Source organism: Pistacia vera, unplaced genomic scaffold (assembly GCF_008641045.1).
Source record: "Pistacia vera cultivar Batoury unplaced genomic scaffold, PisVer_v2 Contig363, whole genome shotgun sequence".
In the NCBI taxonomy this organism is placed as follows: Eukaryota; Viridiplantae; Streptophyta; class Magnoliopsida; order Sapindales; family Anacardiaceae; genus Pistacia; species Pistacia vera.
In genome coordinates this window covers 233,140-243,247 of record NW_022196183.1, presented here as the reverse complement: position 1 = coordinate 243,247, position 10,108 = coordinate 233,140, and the positions used below count along the sequence as shown (strand labels likewise).

General features: G+C 37.1%; 1 protein-coding gene across 1 annotated transcript; it reads right to left on the bottom strand.

Moving 5' to 3' along the window:
* Positions 1-4,822: 4,822 nt before the first annotated feature.
* Positions 4,823-9,856, bottom strand: LOC116140080. Its single transcript, XM_031425715.1, has 5 exons — positions 9,752-9,856; positions 7,280-8,700; positions 6,877-7,105; positions 5,775-5,857; positions 4,823-5,189 (listed from the first exon to the last, which is right to left on the bottom strand). Exons 2-5 carry the CDS (start codon positions 8,594-8,596, stop codon positions 5,118-5,120), a joined length of 1,701 nt encoding a protein of 566 aa, XP_031281575.1. The 5' UTR covers positions 8,597-8,700; positions 9,752-9,856; the 3' UTR covers positions 4,823-5,117.
* Positions 9,857-10,108: the final 252 nt, after the last annotated feature.

Here is a 10,108-nt window from a genome sequence, read left to right as displayed (position 1 = left end):
TGGCGGTGCCAACAGTTCAAAGGCTGTTGAAGACGATGCTCTGGTGGATCATCCGATGAGTGAAGGTGGTCCACAGGTAGAGGAGACGACGGCGGCTTCAGAACAGAGAGTAGAATCAAAAAACGGTTATGAAGAGGAGGACATCGGCTAGGAGGAGGAGGACGCGGGTGAAGAAATGATACGTTTTTTAATTGTTTTTTGAATTGGATGAGAAAATGGATTGATTTGCACGAATGTGGGCGAGATGTAGTTGGTTTTATTATTATGGTGGTTGTGGCGTTTTGTCGAGCAGTTGGCGGGCATTAGTTGAGTGACTTTGTTTGGGCTCCAAAGGATGGGGGAAGGCAAGGGAGGTCGTAGGGAAGTTTTTTCTAGGAGTTTGGTGGGTTGGGGATGGTGGGAGGTGGCGGAATAGGGGGCTGGAGGGCTGCCCTACATATTGGCAAGGCTGGCCACGCACAACGTGCCAGCCCTGCTGTAGGGCTCGCATTTGGTTGTGCTTGAAGTTGTAATGTGTGATACTAATGTTTGTTGGTTGTGCTTGAAGTGTGAAATGAAAGTTTTTTAGTTCATACGTTGGTGAGGTTTTAATTGTGTAATTATTTATATTATTAGTTTGTAACAATGAATGAATGGATGTTGTTGATGATGGTGGTGGAGGTAATATTGATGCTTCGGTTGAGTTTTAGTTTAGTGAATGTGTAACAATGCTTGCTTTTCAATTGATGCTTCGATTGAGTTTTAGTTTAGTAATGTTTTAGATGTGTTTTGAGTTGTTAACTGTTGTAATGGCATGATAGTATCGAGTTGTGCAGTATGGTTTTTATGTTCATTTACATTGTATGATGCTCTTTTTTTTTTTTTTTTCTCATACACTTGAAAAGATTAGTTGGAAAGTTCATTGTATAATACTTTTTCTTTGTTTACAAAGTATGTTGGCAGCCTATTAGTTGTTATGGCTTTTTTTTTTTATTTTTTTTATTTTTTTGCTGATATTTAGTTTATATCGATTGTGCAGATTTTCCAAAGCGTAAACTATAAAGACTATGGGTTGAAGGTTGTAAGTGATAAGGTACTGTACTTCCCTGTAAGGGTGACAGTTAGGTCGAGTTAGCAAGTTTTTATGAGAATAATGGATATTTTACGGGAACAGAAGAAGGGTTTAGACCAATTCAAAAAGAGTTGTTTCAGTCATTTTATGAACATTGGGAAAATTGGAAAAAGGCCTTTTTGGGGGCAGGGAGTGCATTATATGTTGTTGCACTCTGTTAAAAGAAAAAAAAAATGTGGTTTGTGGTGGATGGAAAGCCACTACGTTTTGGGATGATGGAATATGCCTTGATGACAGGCTTAAAATGTGGGAAATTCCCAGATACGGTAGAGCAAGAGAGAATAAAGAACCGTAAGATGACCAAATGTGTTTGGTATGGTTCGTGCATTCGATCCTAATGGTTTCTGACTCAACCAAAGCTGTTAATATGGATTGGATGAAGTTTGCAAGCAACATGGACTTTTTTAATTCTTATCCGTGGGAACAGATATCATTTCAGCTAATCGTGGACTCCTTGCAAGGAAAAGACATGGCGTTAAAGTAGTCCTAATTGGTCGAGAAGAATAGACCAAGCACGTACAATTTGTTTGGCTTCCCATGAGCCATGCAGGTAAATATTAATACTTTTTGTTATATTTTTTGTATTATATGTGTTTTAACTATGATATGGACTGTTTTTTTACAATGTAGGCTTGGATGTATGAGGTCATCCCTGTCTTGGCTAAGGCAAGGGGGAGGATGAAGACTTTGGATGAGCGATCGCAATTTCCTAGGATGTTGCGGTGGCATGTCGAGAAGTGTACCCACTGGGATTATGACAAAATAGATATGGAAATTCAAGAGGCTCGGGTAAGATTAAAGGATTAAGCTTTTGAATATGCACTTGCTTTAAAATGTGGCTTAAATCTGATTGATTTTGTTTCTTATTGCAGGGAGTCGTTCGTCCCTTCCTCACTACTACTAGAGGTGAAGCAGGAGAGGAGTATGTTACATCTTTCCAAGCACTGGAGGATGAACCAGATGATTAGATAGACCGCCTAATGCGAGACCTAGAAAGGGTCACGCATGTGAGTGCAGTTGCAAGGCCACTGTTTGAGAATGTTGTTGACGTCAAGGATGATGAAGCTCCAATCGGAGGGAGGGAGAAAGAGGAGGAGAAAGAGGTTCGTATGCCTCCATCCAATTGGCAAACCGGTACAACAAGTACTGCTTTGCCGAGGCGTCGGGAGAATGAGGTGTTTGACCTCATAAACGATCTGTTTGAGAGTTTTACAACAGTTATTTATGAGAGGTTTGAAAAGATAGAACAACAGATGAAAAGGGTCGAGGAGAAAGTTGATAAGGTGGCAGAAAAAGTTGGTAGGGTGGAGGAGGAAGTTGGTGGAGTATTGAAAGCAGTTGAAGTGCAACTTGAGCTGAAAAGAGAGCACCGAAAGAGTAAGTTTGTCAAATCTCCTTACACCATAGTAACGTATGGAAAGATGAGAAAAATGAAGAAAAAAATTGATCAAGCAAGTCCACGAATGTGGAGAAGTAAAAATGGAGGAGATTAAAGAGGTTGCTGGAGGAAGAGGGGAAGTGATAATGAAGAAGGGTGAGGCAGGACGTGAAGAAAGTGGGGATGTGCAAATGGAGAAAGGGGGAGAAGTGGGCAAGCGAAAATGGAGGAGTTAAAGGTCGATTTGTATAGGCCAATAGAGGAGGAAAAGCAAAAACTCTTATATGCCCATTACAATGAATCTGGAAGTGATGTCCATGTGAAGTGCAAGGGTGGGGATTATTCCTGGGAATGGTTTGAAAAGATGTTAACGATGGACAGATGTCTTAACGACTCGGTGAGTTATTTTTCCTTATTTTTGCTTATGCTTTCCATGAGGTATTGTATACTTATCATATTGTTTTTATTTGATGCAATACATTGATGAAGTATTGGCATTCATGAGGCTACAACAGAGCAGTAATGGTGATATATTGTATTCCGATTGTAACATCACTGATGTGGCCTTTGGTCAAACGCTAGTAACGACATATGACACTTTAATGAAAAAGATCATTTGTAGAGTTGCAGCAAGAGGAGGTAAGTGAAAAAGATTGGGCACAGATGACTTCGACAACGTCCTTGATGATTTTTAGTTTGATGTCAGGAGCATGCAGTATGTGAGGGGGGAAAGGCCCAAACATGGCCACAGTTGGGCAAAGGTTAAAAGAGTCTATTGCATCATCAACATCAAGGATATGCACTAGATAACTGTCGTCGCACTTCTAAATGAGGGCTTGTTAAATATCCTTGACTGCAACCCAACTATTTGTCAAGAGAGGCAGTTGGAGACCGAGTTGGAACCACTGTTCGTATTGATCCCGTGGCTGTTGCATTACATTAGGATGTTTCAATACTTCGGTGATCAAGTGCTGACGGGAAAGTGGCCACTCAAGTGCCTTCTCGTCCCAACAAATGACTTAAGGTAAATTTTGTATAAAACTTACATAATACAGTTGTTCTATAAGCTGATTCTAATGCTGATGTCTTCTTCCTATTGTAGTGCTGATTGTGGGGCATATGCACTGAAATTTATTGAGTTCGATATGACTAACACCTCGATGAACGGCTTGAATGATGAAACAATAAGAAACTATCGGGAGCGTGGGCTGTTGAGTGCTTCATGGGCATATGGATCCTTTTGAGTGACCAAAACGCAATCCAAGTAATTGTTGATACTGTCATCAAAAGGTATGGAAGTTGGATGCGAATATAGTTTATGTGATTTGTCTTATTTGTTGTCTTGAATAATTAGATTGTCTTGAATTGGATCAGGTTGTGTTGTTAGGCGTGGGGGTGTTGATACTTGGGTTGTGGTGTTGATGCTGCAGGTGTGTCGGATAATTTTGGAGGATGGGGAAGTGGTTGAAGAGAATGGGGAAGAAAAAGATGTATAGGACGGAGGAAGAAGAAGATGTTCAAGAAGAAGAAGATGTAGATGAAGCTTACAACTAGGGGAGGGATCCGTTAATGTGGTGGGAGGAGGAAGAACATGGTGTTTGGGTTTGTTTGCAAGAATTTCGGTTCTTTGGGGGCATATTTTAATTTTTAAAAGATTACACAATACTTTATTAATCCTAATTAACGCCTAATCATGTTTAATTAACCTGAATAAAAAACAAGGCTATTTACTTAATACTTTCAAACTATATGACCTTTTAATTAAATTTGAACTTCATATGACATTTTAATTAAATGCCCCAACATTATACTTCCAATCTTCCATAGAATGTAACTCTAATGTAAACTAGATTATATCACTCCTGTTGGGTCGCATCAAATTTAGAGTTGTTGGGCTCTGGGCCCATTTGGTAATCTCTCCAAATTATTTTAGATGGTGGATATATTTTTATAATATAAGCACTCAAATATATTATTAATGTAAATATGATTATAATTGTAATTTTTAAATTTTTCATGAGGTTCTTCGTTTTAATGTTAGATTCAGTTTTTAAATTTTAGAAATAGAAATAAAATCTACCATCATAGAAAATCCCAATTAAACCAACCCAAACAATAATTTATAATAGTAAGGTTTCATAGTTAAAATGGTTTATAGGTTTTACTCAGGTTTTGTTTTCCAAAGACCACGTCGACAAGTGCTTTTGAGCAATGTTCTTTTTATAATTTTGTTTTGCCTCAGAAGTAACCCGAAACAAAAATAGCATAAAGCAGGGTAACCCTACAAAGAAACCACGCAATCTTTCTAACTTTGATATACGGTGGAAAAAGTTAAAACAGCACGGATGCAATGGAGCTTTCGCTTTGGTAAGCCACAAATTATGTTCAACAACGAAATCCAGACGAGAAATTACGTTTCAAAACATTTCATAAGAGTTTCTCTTGATGGCTTGTGACATATCCTGTACAAAACATTCTGAATTCCGGCCTACTTGTTATACATCTTTTTCAAGTTGCCAAAATTTTTACATGCTAGGTCTTTACATCAAACTGCAAAATTTCCCCAGTGGACGTTTTTCTTTGCGATATCAAGCTATTGCATTCTCAATTAGAGGGGGAGACTCCGAGTTAAACTGGTGGCAAGGTGCTTAGACATTGTGAGTCCATCCAAGGTAAAAATGCTCCTTCCTTAGACAAATTCTGAACAAAAATAAACAGAATTTACAAATCATGAAATGTCATTATGAAATTGCTTTCACAATAATCACAAGTGTAAAGTGATTACGTACTAGCTGATGATTCAACAGAGTGCCTAAAAGATTCAATTTTTTTTTGAAACAATATAAGATCTTCTGGGATCAGGACCTTAGGACAACTGTAAATTGCACACTTGAAAGTGAAATTTCACCAGACCCTTCAAGGAAGCCACTGCAGTATTATATTTTGAAATAATATAATGTACATTACCACAATATGCAAGTAGCCAGAACATCGTACAAGAGAAAAAAAACTTTCATCAACATGCAGAAGCCATAAACAGACAGGCTAAAAACACACAAATTTACATTAGAAGTGAATAGCTGCATATTCCAACTTCCTACTATTTGTCAAGCAAATTAATTCTATTCTATTAATATCAGTTCAGTGGCTATTCTCATTTAGTTGGGCAAACTGACAATGCACTATCATTCAAAGTATCAAATTATCAACCTAAAATGGTGTCAGACTCTGTGATCTAAAATAAAAGATCCATTTAAAGTCGTGAAATTGCAATAAATCACACACCTTCAACCAATAGAAGAATCCACGTAAGAGATTCAAAATTTTACGTCGATCACGTCCAGCCTGATTTACCTTTTTTGCCAGACCTGCAAGGAAACATATAGTAAATTAACATTCTATGAGAAAAAAATCCCTTTAACTTCGTGGAACTGATATACATATAAGATGTAAGACAAAGCAAAATATATTTAAAATGGAGTCATGGAAGTTGTGCTGAAGTAGAAGCATAAAAAAGCATAAACCTTCAGAGTTTGATGAAGAAAACTATAAATAATCATAAACATTCCATCCAATAACAGCTTGCTTCAGTGGTACTAAGGTAATCACCTTGAAGCAAATCCTCATTTTTCTAATGCCACTCTTGTTGGATGTAATACAGAAGTTAATAGGTTTATATTATACACCCCAAGAAACTTTTTCCTTCCGTCAACTCAAAAACTTCATAAGATCAACAGCAAAGTGACCAAATTTAGCTACCTACCCTGGATCACAGAGGGTTCTCATGATAGGATCACAAAGTGGATGAGAATTTATGAGATCCTACAATTTATGGAGTTTAATTACTAAAATTATAAGTAGACAATAAGAAATCTTGAAACACTTCACAGTCTTTTTTTATAAGAAACAAAAGCTTTTATAAACTTATAAGAGGATTTATACAAAAGGAATAAGCCATCCAAAAAATAACCAAAGGAATGTAAGAATAAAAACCAAGTGAGACCCCCACTAGAACCCAGAAAGTAAAAGTAATTACATAAGAATTCTCCATAACAAGCCATTACTACCTTCCAACTAAACAAGTCTGAAGTCAATCTAATAATATAGTGTTCAGGAGGCTTCACAAATAAACCAACAACTTGTTACATGCTTGAGAGTATCTTCCTATATGCTCCTACATTGGAATTTGTAAGGCTGTCCTAGCTGTTTGCTAAAATTTTAGGATCAAGGACTGTGCCATCCTATGATCCTTGTCCCAATTTCACCACTATCATCAAGAACTTCAATGCAACAAAGATAATATCTATCATGAAAAACACTTGATATGTAGTAAAAATTGGCATTATTAGCACACCCAAAGAAAATAAATGCATATTAATAAACTTACTATCGTGCAGCTCAAGATATGATGGCATATCAGAATCAGCTGGAAATACTACTGTCCGTCCACGCAATTCTCTTGCTCCCTGCTTTGGCTTTCGCTGAGATGCATCTCGAAAAAGAGCATCACATTCTTTATTGTCAAAAGGCATTTGAAGCTTTGCCATAAGTGTCTCTCTAAATTGAGATTGCTTGCTTCCATGACATTCCATGATTCCCTCATCATCTATAACAACCTTTTCATTTGTGACACAACATAAAAAATGCACACAACCAAAAGAGCCAACAAAAAATAAATAAATAAAATTAGATTTAGAAACTGAAAACATATAACATCATTTGCTAAAAAAAGCTAATACATAAGAAAAGATTTGAAAAAAAATAAGGCTGTAGCAGGACATAATACATACACAAGGAGCACAAAACTTTGAAGATTCAAATGGAGTAGACTTTCCATTTAAAATTGGATCATTGTCCAAAATAATTACTTCTGAGTCAGAAGAACTGCCCTCATCCCCATCCTTTGCCATTTTGTTACCACCTTCAGGTGTACATAGAAAATTTTGACCATCTTTCATTAAAGAATTTGCAAACTGTAGATAGCTTTTGTCCACAAAATTGGACCTACATCTCTTGCCTGAAAAATCATTTGCTGAGCAAGAAACATGACCTTTGGCTTCTGTTTTAACATTCTCCATAGCCATTAGACTCTTTTTATCTATTGTCTCAACATCTCTTAATCCATTTTGTGTTTTCCTATCTTCGCCCCTTGAAACATTTCTCCTAGGTCTTGAGTTCTCAACCTTTTCTCTCTTAACAACACCATGCAATATAGTTCGAGTCTTATTATTTTCTCTCCTTAAATTATTCCTCAAAGTTCTTGGACTCTCAGTCTTTTCTTTCTTCACAACATTCAAAATGCTCACATTTCCATTATCTTCTCTCCTAGGATTACTCCTCAGAGTTCTTGAGCTCTGGGTCTTTTCTCTCTCTACAACATCATTCAATATACTAGAACTCCCATTAGCTTCTCTCCCAGATGTGCCCCTCAAATTTTGTCTCCTACTCTCAGTCTTTCTCCACCTTGAATTGCTCCTCAAAACTGTTCCCTGGCTTTCAGTCATTTGTCTCGCCAAGTTACTCCTCAAAACTCTTGGTTTTTCATTATTTTCTTTATCCAACTGACTCCTCAAAATATTTTCAGTTTCTATGTTCTGTTCACTTTGATGGTCTTCCAAATTCTCCATGCCAAGCCCATTTCTAGAATCATTTTCTTCCTCATACCTTACAACTATCGAGGTCCCATTACCCAGAGCAAGTTCAAGCACGAATGATTTCCCATCTTCTTTTAAATTCTCTAAGAATATCATATAATGAGGATCTAAAACCTCACCAACATCATCCTTATCTACACCATTAACATTATCTGCACACCCAGCATCACTATCTACATCAACCTCCTGTGCCATATCATTTAGAAACCCCTCATAATCTGAATCAAGTAGCACTACTTCTGCAACAGACCCCTTATTTTTGTTGTTCTTGATATCACTGTTAATAGTTTGTTTTGAAGCCTTATAGCTACCACAGGTGAGCCTAAAATTCTCAGAGGCAATGCGCCTTCTCTTCAATCGCCTTGCCAACCTCAAATCATTATTGTAATCATGCTCTTCCTCATTGACTTTCCCACCGGAATCACTCACAGTCTCAATCTTCGAAATCTTCATGATATCTCACAAACAAATCTCTTAGGTAAAATCTTAACCAAAAATCCTCCTTCAGTCAATGCAAACCCAGGTAACTAAAAACAGAAGCTTCTATCTCCAATAATCTGCACAACAATTACAACAATACAAAACAAGAAAAAACTATACTTCAGTAAAACTAACTAAGAATGTAACCAAATATGCAACCTTATGCTCCTTGTGGTTGCTGAATACAAGTTGGAAATATAAAACCCTAAATTCAATATCATTCACAGTAATAAAATAAATAGCCTGAACCAAGGTATTGTTCTGCTAGTTTAAAAGACAAAACAATGCATAACAATCTACAAAGACACTGAAACAAACGAGGAGTACACTGACTTATATACATTTTAGTATTTTACAAGTAGACGCTGGCAATATGTGTGAAGGATGCCATCTCAGCTAAAACAAACACAAAATCTAAGATTAACAAGAAAACACACATGGTACAGAATTAAACAAATTTTACAAAAGAAAGAAACACAGAAACATTTCTTACATATGTTCTTAAGTTACTCTTCTTCTCTAACGGACTTCTTTGTGACACAAAAGAAAGAAACACAGAAACATTTCTTAAATATGTTCTTAAGTTACTCTTCTTCTCTAACGGACTTCTTTGTGACACAAAAGAAAGAAACACAGAAACATTTCTTAAATACGTTCTTAAGTTCTAACTGACCACCCCCATCACTCAATTAGTGTACTATATACGGTAGAGGATTGTTCTTAAAATTCAACAGCAATTGTGATTGATCCCGACTAACAGTTTCAAGTTTCAACTCAAAATCTAAATCTAAATGAAGGACGCCATTGTTCTATATCCTTCTCCAGGAAGAGGTCACCTAGTGACCATGGTTGAGCTAGGCAGGATTATACCCAGATATAAAGCCAAACCAAAACTGAACCAGACCCTTTAGATCAACAACATTTAGAAAATCCCCAGTCGGTGCCCACCCCCAGACAAACCACCAAACCAAACCAGAAGTCCCACCCACCCACACGCAAGCCAAAACTGAACTTTAATATAACAAGTAAGAAAAAAATTGAATTTGTGTGTGTGTGTGTGTGTGTGTGTGTGTGTGTATGTTAATGTATCAGTGTGTTTATGTTGTTAAGTATGTGCGTGTATGTTACCTGAGCAAGCGGCTTTCGGTGGAGACGTCGCTCTGGAGATTGGAGATGGGGCGACGGTGGATACTGGAGACTGGAGAAGCGGCGACGGTTGAGTGAGTGAGTGTGAGACACGAGATGAGTTGGGGATTTCAAACGAACAGGAGGTGGGTTTTTTTTTTTTTTTTTTTAACAAACGGGTACCCGCGGGTGTACCCATTCACCCGTTTTCAAAACAAGCCGAACCGGGTACGGGTAAAAAGGGTTACCTTATACTCTCTCTGTTTTTTTTTTAAATGTCGTTTTGAAGGTATAAAAATGACAATATATATTAAATTATTTAAATAATTCAATGTGTGCAGCAGGAAAGTTTTTTCCACT